Source organism: Microtus oregoni, unplaced genomic scaffold, assembly GCF_018167655.1.
Source record: "Microtus oregoni isolate MIOR12 unplaced genomic scaffold, Mior012 000021F_ref0000039, whole genome shotgun sequence".
NCBI lineage: Eukaryota > Metazoa > Chordata > Mammalia > Rodentia > Cricetidae > Microtus > Microtus oregoni.
This window is the reverse complement of record NW_024543080.1, coordinates 4503601-4521852: the sequence shown is the minus strand read 5'-3', so window position 1 is coordinate 4521852 and position 18252 is coordinate 4503601. Positions and strand designations below refer to the sequence as shown.

Genomic DNA, 18252 nt, shown 5'->3' with positions numbered 1-18252 from the left:
ATAGTCTGGATTAACTATCTAGAATCAGAATTTTGAAGAAAATTTAATAAATTCAAAATTTAAGAATCAGAGTATTGTTTGCATGTTCTACTGAAAAAAGGGGGCTTAGTTTAATTATAGCAAAAACAAATTTTAGCCGGGCGGTGGTGGCGCACGCCTTTAATCCCAGCACTCGGGAGGCAGAGGCAGGCGGATCTCTGGGAGTTCGAGGCCAGCCTGGTCTACAAGAGCTAGTTCCAGGACAGGAACCAAAAGCTACGGAGAAACCCTGTCTCGAAAAATCAAAAAAAAAAAAAAAACAAATTTTAGTTTTATTATATTTAAGGGTTCTAATTTCATTATTTCTTATCAAAATATTGATAGTTAATATTTTGGGGGGCTATTATTACTGCCACAAATCTAAGCTAGAAAGGTGTGAACTAACAAAACTTAACCATAAGAGAATTCTTTTTGCCAATATAATGTTCATTTCTGAAATAAAATTATCATTTTATAAGATTCTGACTTGTTTAAAAAAAACTGTAAGCAAACTAATAATCTAGATGCCCTCACTACTGCAAAATATGCTCTAAGTCCCAGCAGCATCAATGATCACCTGGATGCTTAGAAGTTCACAACTTCTGGCCCCTAAATATTGGTTAAACTAAAGTTTAACAAAATCCCGATTTGCCCCAAAAATTAACATGCATATTAAACTACAGAAAGACCTAAGGTTAAAAAAAATCATCATCAACAACAATAACAAAAACTGATACCAAGGATGTAACTTTATAGTAAAGTCAGAGCATTAGGTTCTTGGATGTACATTTTCAAAAGTGGTATATTTTCATATACCACTTGGTTACAACAAACCTACATGGATGAGAACCACCAATTTAATAAATTTGTAAGCAATTAAGATCAAGTAACATTTGGTGAAGTTGAATTCAGTTTCAATAATAGGAAAAGCAGTACAGCATCTGGTTCATGGCCACTTTGTAAATTGAAGGCCAAGTTTCAATTGGAGTTATTTATATCCCCTGTATTTACTTTGGAAATAACCCAGAACCATTCACAAGCCACTACATTATGAAGTAAAGCAGCAAGAGTTTACCATATTCTGCCTCTCCAGATATGAAATACCATTTTGAAGAGGAAAAGAAGGCAGATTATTATTGTTTTGCTCACATCCAAGACTTTGTGAAGATTTTCCTAGACAAGTCTAACAGTTATAATTTGTTTAACAAAGACTAAACTCAGCACCAATGACATGTTTACAAGTTATAAATGGAAGTGAAAATTAATTAAGCTGTTATTACAGCTTTCTTATATTTCATTTCTGTCTGGATGATTTTTCACTAACTGGTCTTGATTACTACACAGTTAATAATTACAACTATTTGATTATAAATCATTCCCAACTACCCTCAGATATTATACACATCTCTCTATTCAGCACAAGAAAAGGCATTTTCCAATGATGACAGTTAAAATCTATTCAGCCAACACCAACCGCACACACTAAGAAGAATCTTTATTCATTTTTCATAACCACCAACCCTAAGAATTTATTACTTTATGAATTTAGTGATTAGTTAACATAAAGTTCTATGTATTATCCCTGTTCATAATAAAAATGTAGCTGTATAGTAGTAGTTTTCCTTTCAAATTCTGTTCATTTGTGTTCAGAAGGGATTAAAGAGTTCAAAAATGATGCTCGTTTTTAATGTATGAAACTAATTTTTACATTAATTTTTTAATTAATATATGCTCATTGTACAAAATAATGGGTTTCATCCTGACATTTTCATACATCAGATACTTTGTTGATATTCACCCCCATCTGACTGCCCTGACCCCCTACTGTATCCTCTTTGTAAGGTTCCCTTCCTCTTCCCGCACAGCTCCCTATCCTTCTATCTTTATGTTCTATTTGAATATTTCTTCTTAAATCTGAATTTCATGAAGAGAAAGTATGAAATATTTGTATTTCACTTAATCCAAGGCAAAAATCTAATCATGAAGGTAAGAGACTTTCATTTAAAAAAAAAGATGATATGAATATGAAGGACAAAAACCACACTATGGATAATCAATTATAAAATTAATCCAAGGCATTCTAGAAAACCTAAGAGTTCCTTTTACTCAGATTGTTTAATATGCATCATGCTAAAACAAGTGTTATTAATTTTGAAACAATGTCTACTTAACAAGCTAATGTTTTTCTACACTGTGGTGACTTTAAAACCACACACCTATGGAAGACCAACTGTACTGCATAGGATTATATTTCTCAACATCAAAATACAAAGAGAATCATGATGATGTTATACATTCCACATAATTCTGAATTAAAAAAAGAAGAAGCCAAAAGACCAGATGTGGTAGCACACTTTTAGTCCCAGCACTTGGGAAGCGAGGCAGGTGGATCTCTGTGAGATCAGCCTGGTCTACATAGCAAGTTCCAGGACAGTCAGACCTACATACCAGACAGACCCTGTTTTTAGAAAAACAAAAACAAAAATGAAAAACAAAAAGCAAAAACCAAAAACTCAGAACAGAAGGGGTGAATTGTTCAAAATGTAGCTAGTAACTTCTGACTGTAACAGACCTGTTAAAATCATTAAAGGCCCATTAGGTCTTTAATTAAAATCATTAGGGGCCAAGCTACGAATAGTGAAGTTACACTGAATTTTGAAATGAAATTAAGTATCATAAAAATACTTACGGATGTGATTTTTAAAAGGTACTTAAGCAACAATTCACTGTTTTTAAAAAAGATGTTATTGTATGCATGAGTTCCTGTCCGTATCCAACATGCAGCCTTAGTGCCTAAGGCGTCCAGAAGGGAGAACCCGATTCCCTGGAACTGGAATTACAGATGGTTGTGTGCTGCCCTGTGGGCACTAGAAACTGAACTCAGGCCTTCTTCAAGAGCAGCAAGTGCTCTTAATACCACTGAGTCTTCTCTCTTACTCCTTTTTAAGTAGATTTTCCAAACCTAAAATATCTTAACAGACAGTAAAAAGTCCTACAAAAATATCAAATTGTTACTGGTCTGCACAAAAGCATACTAGTTTAAACTTCAAACATAACTACTGTTTTAAACATGCTAGGTTACACTCTAATAGTTATGAAATATTCTCAACTATTCCTATAGTCAATCTTGTCGAATTTCCACTAAGCTAACTTAAACATTAATTATCAGAAGTATTCATTTCAAAAAAGATAAAATATCTAAGAAATTCAAATTTTTTCAGAAGAAAGCTCATGATTGCTCATTTTTCTTAAATCATCTAAGGTCTCTCAAAAGCTGCAGCACAAGGAATAATTTTCGAGCCCAGAGCACCACAGCAAAAGATACAAGATATTTACCCGTACAATAAGGCTATCTTAAATTAATGTTGGGGTTTTGTTTTTGTCTATCAATACTTTAAAACCCATCTACATCCTGGTTGATAAAATGTAAGTCTACCAATCATAAAGCTCAAATAAGTATTTATTTTAAAAGTCAAAGAGGAAAAAACCTACCTGATGGCAGGATTTGGTCTCGTTCTTTTAATGTAATCCATGGCCTCGGAGGAAGCTGCTCTGGATGAACTGAAAGAAAAAAATTAAAAGCAAAAAAAAAAAAAAAATCCAATGTTTAGTTTCTATTACCAAATCAGCCTATTTACTATTTGGCTATGATATCCACAAAAGGACTTAAAAACCAAATCCTAGAATTTAATTAAGACTTCAAAACCAAAAAAAAAAGTCCCAGCACTGAGAAGGGGAGGTAGACACAGTCCTTAACCAAGGAACTATTTACAACTGATGCCTCCTGGGAAAGAGAAAATCCATTTTCTTCAAGGAGTGTTACTGGGTCTATCAACCACACTTCTGGGCAGGCCCCATCCCATTCCATGCCCAGGAACAGCTACTGGCAAACACAAAAAGGATGCCATCTTTCGTTTTTGTGGACTTTTTGTTTGCTTTGGGTAATTTTTGTTTTGTTGGTTTATCTTTTTTTCGCTTTGTTCCTGTTTTTGAAAGAGAAAAAACACGAAATTGGGTGGGTAGAAAGGTAAGGATGATTTAGATAAGGGTAAAGAATATGGTCAAAATATATATAAAAAAAAACTCTTAAATAAGAAAAAGTATTTTCTATGTATTTCCGGCTAAGCTTCAAATGTACCTAAGGATAACCTTTAACTTATAATCTTCCCTTGTCCACCTCCCAAGAGCTAAGATTATAAGCCTCCATCGGCACCACACTCAGTTTTTTGCTTTTTTATTTAAAAGGTTTTTTTTCATTTTACATACCAACCACAGTTCCCTCCCTCTCCTTTTACCACTTCTCCCCACCTATTCCCCCCCATCTACTCCTCAGAAAGGGTAAGGCCTCCTACGGGGAGTCAACAAAGTCTAGCATATCAAGCTGAGGTAGGGGACCAAGTCCCCCCCTCCCCCCCACTGTATCTAGGCTGTGAAAGATATCCCTCCCTAGAAAATGGGCTCCAAAAAGCCAGTTCATACACTGGGGATAAATCCTGGTCCCATTGCCAGTGGCCCTATAGACTGCTCAAGTCACAGAGCTGTTACTCACATTCAGAGGCCCTAGTCTGGTCCTATGCAGGTTCCCTGGTTCAGTTCAGAATCAATGAGATCCCACCAGTTCACATCAACTGATCCTGTGGGTTTCCCCAACATGATCTTGACCCCTTTGCTCATATAATCCCTCCTCCCTCTCTATGACTGGCCTCTGGGAGTTAGGCCCAGTGATTAGCTGCGGATCTCTGTATCTGCGTCCATCAGTTATGGGATGAAGGTTCTAGGATGACAATTAGAGTAGTCAATCTGATTACAGGGGAAGGGCAGTTCAGGCACCCTCTCTGCTATACTTAGGAGTCTTAGCTGGGGTTATCCTTGTGATTTCCTGAGAGTTTCCCTAGCACCAGATTCAGCACACCCAGTTTACATGACACTAGTGATCCAACACAGGCCTCTTTGAATGCTAGCCAAATGCCTTTAGAGTTACATCAGCCTTTCCACACTTGATTTCTAGATGTAGCAATAAAAATCAGTAATTAACTGAAAAATAGAATTATCAGTAAATGGTTCAGAGTAAATAAGAAATACACATATGGGAGGGTCATTACACAAACAACTCCAAGAAGGTTATAGCTCGAAGTAACACAAGTAAAACAAAGGTGTTTCTAGAGTACACATTCATAATCTTAAGCTAAGGAAAAGCTCTTGGAGAGGACACAGGAGCTGTGACCATACCAGGACTACCACTACCCATCCTAATTCCAAAACCAGTAAATTTTATTATGTTAAAAGTTCTATTCATCAAAATATAAACCAAGCAAAGTTAAGGGTTTTGTAACAGAGATACTACCAAATGACTTAAACAAAAAAAAAACTCCTGAAAAAATTATATAAATGGTTGAGTTAACTGGTGACAATGATAAAAATAAGATATTTGCTGTAAATTAGGAATGGTATGCATGTATTATATACACAACTAAAGTAAACATTCACATAGTCCTTGTTTTTTTTTCCATAAAGGATCTCAGATATCTCAGGCTGGCCTGAAATTTGCAGTGAGCTAAGTGAACTTACTTCCTCTACTGCCCAAGAACCAGGATTAAATGTGTATACCATCATACCCAGATTATGTAGTGCTGGGGATAAAACCAAATGTTTTGAGCATACTAAGCAAACCGTCTACCAGCACAGCCACATCTCTAGACCTATTCTTAATTTCTTACTAAAAGGATTCTGGAAATAAGTTTATTAATTTGTCTCCCATCATTCAAATTTAAGTCACTTTGAATAACATTAACTGCTTTTCCTCTTATTATAAACCTTACATTTTATATATGAGGAAGTCATCTTTTGTGATAAAGTTAATTTAAGAGTATAGCTGAAATACTAATAGTGACCTCTCTGACGAAACTCATAATTTCTTTAGCTCTGTTTACAAACTATCTAGGGGCAGGAGAAATGGTCCATTGGGCAAAGGGAGTAAAAGTGACTACAGATAGTTATCCTCTGACCTCTCATCTTCTCATGTGTTTTACAGCACACATGCCCTCACCACAACCTCCACATGTGTTCTATGGCACACATGCCCCTACACACTAACGCCTACCAGGCCAAAAGGAGCCAACGTGGAGTCTGCCTGGAGCTGTCAAAGGTCCTGTCTGTGTCTAGCCAATAAGGAACAACCAAGCTGTGTTCCCTGAGTGCCAAGCAACAGGCGCTGTCAGAGGTCCTAATCGTGCCTAGTCAATGAGAGACGAGCATGAAGTGTCAACTGTCAGTGGATCAGAAACCCCGGGTGCTGGGACGGTATGTAAGTTTTTCCTCGCTGTTAAATAAAATGAGTCTGCTGTAAACCTTCTACCTGACTCCCAGTGTCTGTAGTAATTGACATCGTGTCTTTCACCCCTCCCCCGAGAAAGACATTAGGACCCAGCAACAACATACAACCTTCATATGTGCTATAGCACACATGCCCCCCCCCCACAACAAATAAAATGTTGTCAGGTGTGGAAGCTCAGTTCCTGAATTCAAGCACTTAGGAGATGGAAGCAGGTCACTCTGTGAGTTCATGGACAGCATGGTGTACATAGTAAACTCTACACCAGGCAAGGCTATAGTGAAACCTGTCAAAAAATTAAATGAATAAATTTTTGCATAGAAGTCAGGAAGACAGCTCAATGAGACTATACCAAATAGCTAGATAATTTTTTGTGTGTATAGGCCAAGAAGATGGCTCAGTATGTAAAAGTGCATGTTCTACAAGTATGAGGGTATAGTGGTATATTATTTGTATTTTAATAAAGCTTTCCTGAAGATCAGAGAGCAAAGCGGCCAAGTCAGCCACATAGACCAAGGAATGCTGACATACACCTTTAATACCAGGGCTCAGGAAACAGAGGCAGATGGTCCAGCTACAGAGCATTTGAATGGGGTTTGTGAGCAGACTGCTACAGCTTTCTTGATGGCAACATGGACGGGCTGTATGCCTGGAACTGGGGCAGTGTGCTTAACTGCGAGAACAGCTCCACCATGATGGACTGGGCAGGGCAAGCAGGCAGTAATTCCTTTGACCTAGTAATGTCGCAGCTTAGATTTTTAAGCTTAGATTCTTAAGTGCTTAGCATTTTAAAGCGCAAAGCAAAAGTGCTCCTGGACAGTCAAGAATTACAGATTCACAATAGGACAGATTCAAACATAAAAGACCTCTAAATGGGTCACAGTGTTGGAAAACTGTACGTAGGCTTGGAAGGGAGAAGAATATAGAAAGTCATAAAATAAAGTTAATGCTTTTTAAATAAAAGGGTAAAGTCTTTAAAGAGACAGAGTACAGATATAGTCATAGATTAAAAAAGTTATAAACCACGTAAAAATGGAAAATTCACTGAGAGTCTGGATTTTGTATATTATTGAGTTTTCTTTGAATTTTTTAACTGTGAAGTAGCTAAGTACAGAGAGACATTTCATTGTATGGGCTGCTAAGCTAAAGCAGCATATATATTGTAAAGGTATCTTGAGTTCACAATTTGGGTCTAAGGACATGTTGCTTGAGAAAAGAGGTTCTTCTTTTGTTTTCACAAAAGAGGAGAAACTGTGGATTACCTTCCAGGCGATTATGGTTTCATACACCAAGACCCCCCTGAAAAATCGCCCTCAAAAATTTACTTCACTCAAATGCTGACTGAGATGAACCTAGCATACAGGATACTCCATGAGAGACCTAATTAACAGTGCCCTCAAACAGCAGGAAGTAGTTTGGAGAGAAATAACTACTCCTATATTCCCAAATATTGTTTATAAATGTTCTTTTACATTTAAAGGGAGATATGATATAGATATAATTTGCATTGGTATGGATCTTGGTTTATTGATACAAATATAAGGTCAATTTTGTTATATGTATTTCTGATCTTCATTAAGGTACTGTGATTATGTAGTTCATTTAAAAATGTAATGTATACTTAAATATAGGCTAATAGCTAATCATCTATAATAGTCAAGTTTGTAGTCATGTTAGATTTTCTAGCTATATTTCAATTAGATAGGTATTCTTCAAATCTTTCAAAGACCTTCAGAATATGGCATTTAAAATGTTTTAATAACTTAGGACTTTTCATGACAATGAGGCACATATGCTCCTGGCAGCACCAATTACTTCAAGAGGAAGATGGGCATTGAAGAGACTCCTTATGGAGTTTGTTAGAAGAACTGAACATGCAGGATTCACAGAGAAATGACTGCTGAACTTGCCGAAAAGTGAGACAATCCTTTGGGGTTCCTGCTGCATGAAAGAGTCTGTGAAACCTTTGCAGGACACAGAAGAAAGTGACTGGCAAACTTCCAATATAGGCAGAATGGTCTTTGAAATTTCCTGCTTCATGGAAAAGTCTGCTGGATACAATGGGCCTGTAGGCTAAAAATGGATGCCCAAAAGGCACAGAAAATCTTTGGGTAACTATCCAGGCAGCAAGATGTCTGTCATTTCTAGAGCTCTGCAAGTTGCTTACATTGCACTTCCTGTTTACTTAGGTAATATATCCTCTAGAGTCTTTGATGGAATTAAAGAATATATAGATAGTTATAGCTATAGTTTTCCTTAGCTATAATAAAAGATAAAGTAAATAGAAATATTGTTACTGTAATTATTGCTTGATACCTGTTTTGTTATATGTAGTTTTGCTATGTTAAAGTTAAAGCCTTCCTTTTTGTTTAAACAGAAAAGGGAAAATGTTGTAGGTTGTAGGAGGTCCTTCTGCCTATGTGTTACTTTCACTGGTTAATAAATGAACTTCCTTGGCCTGTTGATAGGGCAGAACTTAGATAAGCAGGGAAGACAGAACGGAATGCTGGGAGAAAGAAGGTTAGAGTCAGAGAGAGACACCATGGATCCTCCACCTGAGAAAGACGCCGGTTAGAATTTTACCTAGTAAGCCACTGCCACATAGTAATATACAGATTAATAGAAATGGGTTAAATTAAGATGTAAGAATTAACCAATAAAAAACTAGAGCTAATGGGCCAAGCAGTGATTTACTTAATACAGTTTCTGTGTGGTTATTTCAGGGCTAAGATAGCCAGGCAACCAGGACAAACAAGCAGGCCCTCCTCTTACAGATTGCAACAGGAAAACTTTTACATAAAGTCAAAATCATCTTGTCTAGGCACTACTAATAGCAATCTTTTTCATTAAAAATATGTGAGCAAGGTTGCAGGTCATCTCACTAAATTCAAGTTACTAATAACTATCTTAGTGATTAAAAGAGTAAGACAATCGTGATTCATAGACTTGCAATCACTAGCCATTTGTATCTCAAAGTCTATACTTGTAAAATGTAAAGATCCTGGAGACAGAGAGATGGTTCTGCAGTTAAGAGCACTTGTTGCTCTTCCAAAGGACCTCGGTTTGCTGTCTAGCTTTTAATATCAGACAGCTCACAACTATGACTAGCTCCAGGAAATCTGACACCCTGTTCTGGCCTCTTTTGACACCTCCACATATGTGGTATATATGAATAATTCCAACCCTTGGGTGACAGAGGCAAATAGATCTCTTGTGAGTTTGAGGTCAGTCTGGTAATCATTATAATGTCCAGACCAACCAGGGTTACACAGTAAGACTATGTCTCAGTAGTATTAGTAACAATCATAATAAAAATAGATCATTTTAAAAGTGTAAAACTTCCTATTAGATAGTGAAATTAAAACTACTACCACATTGCTTCATAAACAGAAAGTACTCATACATGAAAAAAAAAGTCCTGCATGCAACAGGCAAAGGCAGAAATTCTAAACATATAGCCATTATAAAAGCAATTTGTGATATATCAGTTACTGATAACATCTATAGAGTTCACTGCTCTGAGTTACCTGCAAGATTGTCAAGCATGAAGTTCAGTAGCTTTCGGGTTCCATCTGGGTCCTGGTATAAGCTCATAATATCCTGTGATAAAGGATTGCCTTAAACAGAAAACAAAAATAAAACGAGACAATTACAATTTCAGGGCATACGTTATGTAACAACATACTAATTTCCGAAGCTGAATTTTATTGTTTATCTTTGACACACATCTAAAGAAAATTTTATGAATATAAAGAAAAAACTTTAGATAGCCATAAATAATAACTTTAAAAGAGTTATTTCCAGATTTCAGCGCATGAGCCTTAAATCTGCACTTGTCAAAAAGAAATATATACATGTGTATACATAAATACATACATATTAATCATTATTTATTTTGAAATTATCTTATAGTCTACATTATCTTTAAAGATAGACTGCTAAATAAAACATAACCATCCTCTCTAAAAAGGAATGAATGATATCATAAAAAAGATGTCTCAAAAGCCGGGCGGTGGTGGCACACACCTTTAATCCCAGCACTCAGGAGGCAGAGGCAGGCGGATCTCTGTGAGTTCGAGGCCAGTCTGGTCTACAAGAGCTGGTTCCAGAATAGGCTCTAAAAAGCTACAGAGAAACCCTGTCTCAAAAAAACCAAAAAGTCTCAGGCCAGTGCTTGTTTGCTACCAAACCTGAGTTTTATCTGAGTTTGAGCCACAGGAACTACTTGGTAGAAGACAAAAACCAACTCCTGTGACTAAAACATGTATCTCCCTTCTACACAAATAAATAAATGTAAAATAAAAAAATGCTTTAAGTAAGAGGAATCCTTGGATTTTTTTTTTTCGATGCAGGGTTTCTCTGTAGCTTTAGAGGCTGTCCTGACACTAATTCTTGTAATTCATAGAGATCTGCTGCCTGCCTCTGCTTCCCAAGTGCTGGAATTAAAGGTGTGCGCTACTACAACCTGGCTGGAAAATTTTATTAACACATTACATGAAGAAAATGAGAAGATTTGAAATAAGAAGAAAATTGTTGCCAAGGTAACAGGTGAAATGTGGGAGGAAAGTTTTGTTGTAACAGTGATCAAAAATATCTTGAGTATTGAGAAATGTATCAAAACACCTGTAACAGACTGTATAAGTGAAGGAAGCATTGATTAATGGAAACATACAATTTTCTAGCATTCAGACCCAGAAAAGTAAAACTCATCAAAGGTCTAGACATGGAGTTCCAAACCTAAAATAAACCATCAGTAGTTCATTTACCCATCAAAATGCAATTAAAAAAAATAATGACCATGTTAGGAGAATGTATAGTTCTTGGAAATTTCATATATTGCTGAAGTATAAAAGGATGTGTCTATGCTGTAGGTCTGGTTGGCAGTTTTCAGTTAGTTTCAAAGGGGAAAGGGTGATGGAAATGCTCTGTACCTTCATCTGAGTACAGTTTTCAAGCACACAGCCAGTCAAGCTGGATTCATAAATACTAGGGTACTTTGCAGCATGTCATTATAACTTATATACCACAAGAGGAAAACTTTGACAGACTTACTGACAGGAAAACTCAAGAAAGAAGGAAAATAGATTCAAGGGAATTACTAAAAAGATATAAATGGGTCTCAAAATCCTGAATATCAAATAGTAAAAGATATAAAATTTTAAAAAGAGAGAGAGCTTATACATTAGAGTTCTAGAGGAAAAAAAAAATGAAACCTTTGGTTTCTGCTCCAAAATGTAAAATGAGTGAAAGGTGCAACCAATAACTGGTAATCCAATCCACTGTCTCAATGCAAGAGTAGCAAATTTATATATAGTTATATATGTATATATAGCTATACATTAGACATATAATTATATATACATAAAGATATATAACTATATATAACAAAGTACATATACTCCATAATGACATTTTGTCAAGAAACAATGACATGTAATAGTGGTGCTTTAAGATTACAATGGAGTTGAAAACATTTTATCACCATGCAACATTGCCTTCATATCACTGAAGCATGAAGTATTTATTATTCATTATTCAGGTATTTGTAGTGATGTTGGTATTAAAAAAGCCAGTGTTATCAGTTGCTTAAGATTACAGGATATATAATTATGTAGAGTATATAATATTTAATGACAATAAAAACTGTTGCTTGCCCATGTATTACATTATACAAGACTATTTACACACATTAAAAGTTTATTGTAAAATACAGGCCCTATTACATCACAGCAACTTCATCATTTCGTATTTACCATGTTCTTGGACTGAAGTAAGAGATGAAATAGAGTTCCTAACCTCATCATCTAGGCTTATAAAAATACATTTTAGGGCCGGACGGGTGGAACATGCCTTTAATCCCAGCACTTGGAGGCAGAGGCAGGCGGTTATCTGTGAGTTTGAGGCCAGCCTGGGCTGCAGAGTGAGTTCCAGGAAAACAAAAACAAAAACAACAACAAAAAATACATTCTATGATAGTCACACAAAGATGAAGTTGCCTAAAAGCGTATTTCTAAGAATATACTCCTTTCTACAAGCAATACATACTCTATTTGAGATCTTGAGAAATTTTTCAAATGGCTCCAGCACCCAGAAAGAATTCATTTCAGAAAAAAAAAAGAATTTGATTAAGAAAAATGATTTTTGTTGTCTTTATTTCTGATCCTGCATTGCCAGAGCAGTCCAACTGAAGCTCTTTCAGTTTCATCTCATAAGGACTAGTTACTATCTGGTCTGTACTGTGTTTCTCTGACTGTTGTCCACAGTTGAGGGATCTCCCCACATGCTCTAGTAAGAGGGTAGAGAAAACTATTAATGTCACATTACTGACAAATTTTAATTGTGTGAATAGGGGAGATGGCAGAGGTAGAACAAACAATAGGCTAAACAAATGAAAATCTTGAGAATTCAATATCCATAGGGGCTTGAAAACGTTTGATATTTCCTGGCAGTTTAAAAGACCACTCACATGAAAAGGGCTATATATACAGCAAGGAATGAAAAACAGCTCAAGTTTCACCTCTAACCTTGAAACTATGCCCAGTCAGGAAACAAAGCTAACAGACTGTTATAAAGTTCCAACTTAGTAATGAAAGTGTGTTCCAACAGAATCACAAAGCAAAGAAGGAAGATTTATCGGCTCCAGGCATTTAAAGAAAATCTCAAACCCTGAGTAAGGATTTCAGTGCCCACAATACAAAATTACTTTTGAAAGTTCTCTAAAGCAAGAAGAAAAACTGTAACACTAACACATAACCACAGTACAAGGTAAAATTCTGACTTTTGAATTGTTATGTTTACTTAAAGGTGCAGTTATAATAAAAAAAATCTGTAAAACATACAAAGCAATAATAAGTTATGAGCTGAAGTAAGGGAGGAGAAAGCAACAGATAAGGAATTAACAAAGGAAAGAAAACTGCCATCAGTTACTTATGATACTAACAGTCTGACCTTGGGTGGTTCAACTTAACAACAATGTTAAGCTTTAGGACAGTTCAAAAACAGTATGCATTTAGTAAAAACTATATTTCAATTCAAACACTTCATCAGCATAATAAAATGAACTAAGCAATCTTGTGATAATAGACAGCTGTAACAAATTGCAAATTCCAGGCAGATCCAAGATCATAGGGATTTTCACTGTACTGTGGTTGAGTTCAGTGTAGTAAATAATACTTTCCAATGACAATGGCTTTATTATGATGTAATTTCATTATTAAGAAATCAGCCGCATGTGTAATGAGCTTTAAAAATGTGTTAAAAAAAATCATTGGATGGTGGTGGTACATGCCTTTAATCCCAGCATTCAGGAGGCAGAGGCAGATGGATCACTGAGTTCAAAGTCAGCATGGTCCACAGAGCAAGGTTCAGGAAAGGCTTCAAAGTTACACAGAGGAAAAAAAAAAATCTAAAAGCCAGGTATATAATCCCTGGTCTTGGGAGGCTGAGACAGGAAGATTACATGCTCAGGGCCATGATGAGCAAAATAATGAGAAATTGCTCAAAAACAAAAATTAGAGGATAATTTCAAATTGACTTTTTTAAACACCTGAAAAATGTTTTTAAAAACTACAGAAAAAATAGAAAAGAGAAAACATTGAACAACAACAAAATTTTCTAGAATAGCTGAACAACAATCCTGACAGCTAGAAGCAAAGGACCCCAGGCAAAGACAATATAAGAAACAAAGGCATTTCAGATATATACCATGAAGGATACCAACATGATAGGAATCCCAAAAAGACAGAATAAAAAGGTTAAAGAACTAGGGGCCAAAACCATGTCAAATTTGATGAAAATCATTAGCATACATACCCATCAAGCTTACTAAATTCCATGTAGAATGACAAAATGCAAAAGGTGTAGCAAAACTGTGAAAACTCTTAATAATAAAAATAGAAACATAAACATATAAAGAATTTTCAAAAGAGACAGGAAAAGTAAGATACCACAGGCACATCCTCAGTTGTCTGCCTTGCTGACACGGCTACAAGAAACTCACCTTACCATACAAATAGATTTAAAGTGGGCTTCAACTCTCCACTCTTGCCACTATGTGGAAACTGCTAGATCCAGAGACATTTGAAAACTTCACCTCTCAACTCATCACAACTGAGCCAGCAACTTATTCCATAAGCATTCGTTTTATTTCTTATGTTCTACTATTATTTATTTAATCTTCACTCTCGCACACATAACTCCTGATGGTTTTGCTTGTGATTACTCAGTTAGGCATTAGAACTGTTTTTCATGTACCTCCACCCACTTTACTAGAAACCATTCTTTACTACTCCCTTCTGCCACATCTTACATACTTCTTATTCCTCCATCTTTTCTTCTTTCTCTCATCCTTATTCCATCCACTTTTTATCTTCCACAGCTTTAAAAATCTCAAAAATCTGGACAGTGTAATACCAACCCTCCCACCCCAGCTATTTTACCGACCTCAATTTTGTTTTCTTTTCCAAGTCTAATATTCAATCCTATCCTTACACATCCAACTTCTCTCCAACTCCTTATTTTATCATCTAAAATATGAGAACTCTCTATACCACCACTAGTTGCTTATTCTCCAACAGATACTAAAGCCAAATGGGACTATTGCTATTAACTGACTAATACAACACCTAAATAGTGGTACTCCAAGAAGCTACGGCTGTCCTAGCAGTTAATGTCCTATATAGTTTGCACAGGCACACTGAGTATCTGGACCAAGGAATCTAAGTCTTAATTATACACTTAACTCTACCACATTCAAGTCCGACATGAATACTGCAAATACTTCAACTGAAAGAATGAAAATTAGTAAAATCAAGCAAAGTAATGCAGATGCATAAGTAAAGGAAAAAACATAACTTCTCGAAATCATTGCTCCTACAGTAATAGCATCTACTGATATTAAATGAGATGAAATCTGAGAGAACTCAAGAGGATTGTTATGTGTGTTCCAAGAAATCAAAGACAAATAAGTTACCATTTGAGAACACAAAGAAAAGGGCATTGTGAGATACCAAAGAATTCAACAGATTAAAAAAAACCACAGAAATAATCAGAAATGCTGAATATTAAAAACATACTAAGTCAAATAAAAAGCTCTTGAATGGTCTCAACCAATAGTAAAGATCAAGGAGACAGAATATCTAAGCATGAATATAAGTAGAACTAGATCCAGGCAGGGATAAAGCTAAAACAGTTAAGAAAGGTACCAGTGGGACTAAGATATACATGACATTCTGAAACAACCAAATCTATATGTGGCAGGCATAGAAGAAAGAAAAGAACCAGTTCATTCTAAAGGAATGGAAACACTTTTTTAAATAATCATAACAGGAATTTCAGCAGATTTAGGAAAAGAGCTTGAAGACAAGGTCAAAGAACTGGAATAATCAAACAACAACAAAGACAAGGAACATACCAACTGGAATTCCAAGGTGTATATATATGTAAGACTCTGAAAAGACCAAATCTACAGAGAATGGACATAGAAAAGAGGACTCTAAAAGGCACAGAAAATGTTGTTAAAGAAAGCATGATGAGAAATGTCCTAGAATTAGAAAAAGAACTATCAATTCAAACACAGGAGACATTTAGGATTCCAATCAGGAAAGAAAAAACAAACAAAAACAAGCAAACAACAACAAAATATTGAGAAAAGAAACTCCCTTGATCATGTGGTAAATAAAACACTAAACATAAAAACGTTAAGTTTGGAAACAATAAAAGAGAAACCCAAGTCACACACAGGCCCATCAGAATAAAAGTAGATTACTCAACCGAAAACTTAAAACACCAGGTAGCCTGGACAGATGTATCTCAAGTTCTGAAAGACAACTGCCAACTCAGATTAATACAGGTATACTATAATAAAGTATCTGTCATCACTGAGGGAAAAATTAAAACTTTATACAATACCAAAAGCTAAAAGAATTTAAGAATACTAAGTCAGCTCTGCAGAAAACACTTGAAGGAATCTCTCAGACTAAAGAGAAAAATTTACGAGGCTATAGGAAATAAATAACACTAGAATAAAAGTTAAGCAAGAGAGGAAGAAGGGCTAAAAAAACACACTACAGAATCAACAAAGTAACAGGAATCAATACATACCTTTTAAGATTAATTGTGATTATTAATGGTCTCTGAAACTGCTAGAAAAAAAAAGTAGGGAGTACACGTCAAGATATAGGTATAGGTAGGAAATTCCTGAATAGGACTCCAATCGCTCAGGAATAATCAACAAACCAGAGCTCATAAAATTAAGAAGCATTGTATGGCAAATGAAACTCTCAATCAAGTGAAGAGATAAGACAGTCTCAGAATGAGAAAATCTTTGCCAGCTATGTATCAACACAGGATTATTATTTGGAATATACAAAGAACTCAAGTAGCAAACATCAAAAAAATCTAATTTTAAAAATGGACCATAAAATTAAACAAAGTACTTAAAGAAAAAAAATACAAACGGCTGATAAACATTTTTAAGTGTTCAACACCACCAGACAATAGGGAAATGTGAATTAAAACTACTTTGAGAGGTCAAGACCATGAGGGGTTCATCCACTGAAGCAGTTTACCTGAGCTAATGTGAGCCCACCAACTCCAGCGGATTGGGAAGGAGTAAGCATAGGGCCAAGCTAATCCCTCTGAATGTGGTTGACAGTTGCATGGCTGGGGCAGACTGAGGGGCCACTGGCAGTGGCAATGGGATTTGTCTCAGCTGCACGTACTGGCTTTTGGGGATCCTATTCTCTTTGGATGTATATCTTGCTTAGCCTAGATGTAGTGGGGAGGAGGCCTTGGACCTTCCACAGGGCAAGGTGACTTGCCCTCTCTTAGGATTGGGGAAGGGGGGAAGGTGGGTGGGGAAGAAGGGTGTGTGGAGGGAATAGGAAGAGGAATTTGGATTGTTATTTAAAAAAAAAAAATCTAATAAAAAAAACTACTTTGAGATTCCATCTCACCCCAGTCATAAGGGTTATGAACAATAAAACAGATGGCAACAAATTCTGGCATTAGTGTGGGGAAAGACAAATTCTCACTGTTGGTGAGAATTCAAACTAGTGTAGCCACTATGGAAATCAGTGAAGTGGTTTCTCAAAAGCTGAAAAAAGAATCTACAATATGATCAATATACACCACCCCTGCCAGGCGGTGGTGGTACACACCTTTAATCCCAGCACTCAGGAGGCAAAGGCAGGTAGGATCTCAAGGAACAGCCAGGACTGTTAGAGAGAAACGCTGACACACACACACACACACACACACAAAACAAAAAACTACATCACTTCTGAGCATATACCCAAAGTACTCCGTATACTCTTACACCCACATTCATGTTCATTGTTGCCCTAATCAAACAGCTAGTAAATAAATACTCATCAACTGGTGAACGGATGACAATGTGGAACATATACAGAATGGAATTTTATTCAGCTGTAAAGAAAACTGAAATTACAGTATTTGCCGGGAAATGGATGAAATTGGAATACTATAGTAAGTGGGATATCTCAGGCCCAGCAAAACAAACACCACATGTTCCTTCTCAGCTGCAAGACACCCCCCAACACACACACACACAACCCCAAATTTAGTCAAAGTCCCAGTAACTAATTATATGATAGCCCTGTCAAAATGATAAGCTCCTCAGACTTGGTCATATATTTTTAGACTAGTATATCTGAACTGGAGTGACTGTAGTGGTCAAACTAGAAAGTGCTCATGAGAGGTAGAAGGGAAGAGATCTTCAGGGGCAAAGGGATAGACTACATGTGAAGTATTACTACAGTGAGGCTTAAGTGGGGATAGGGGAAGGGGTGCTGAGAAGTCAGTTAAGCATAACTAAGGTTATATGAAAAGCCCTTATGGAAATCCACTACTTTGCAAGCTAATTAAACAATATAATTCAAAAG

The 18252-nt window shown here is 36.1% G+C and overlaps 1 protein-coding gene across 4 annotated transcripts in view; it reads right to left on the bottom strand.

The window, feature by feature from the left end:
* Cnot6l (CCR4-NOT transcription complex subunit 6 like) overlaps positions 1-18252 on the bottom strand; it is a 75913-nt gene that overhangs the window by 25135 nt on the left and 32526 nt on the right. For all 4 annotated transcript variants that reach the window (XM_041671191.1, XM_041671190.1, XM_041671193.1 and 1 more), the window contains exons 5-6: positions 9877-9966; positions 3511-3579 (exon numbers count right to left, since the gene is read on the bottom strand). In XM_041671191.1, coding sequence (XP_041527125.1) covers positions 3511-3579; positions 9877-9966 — 159 coding nt within the window. The remainder of the gene's footprint in view (positions 1-3510; positions 3580-9876; positions 9967-18252) is intronic.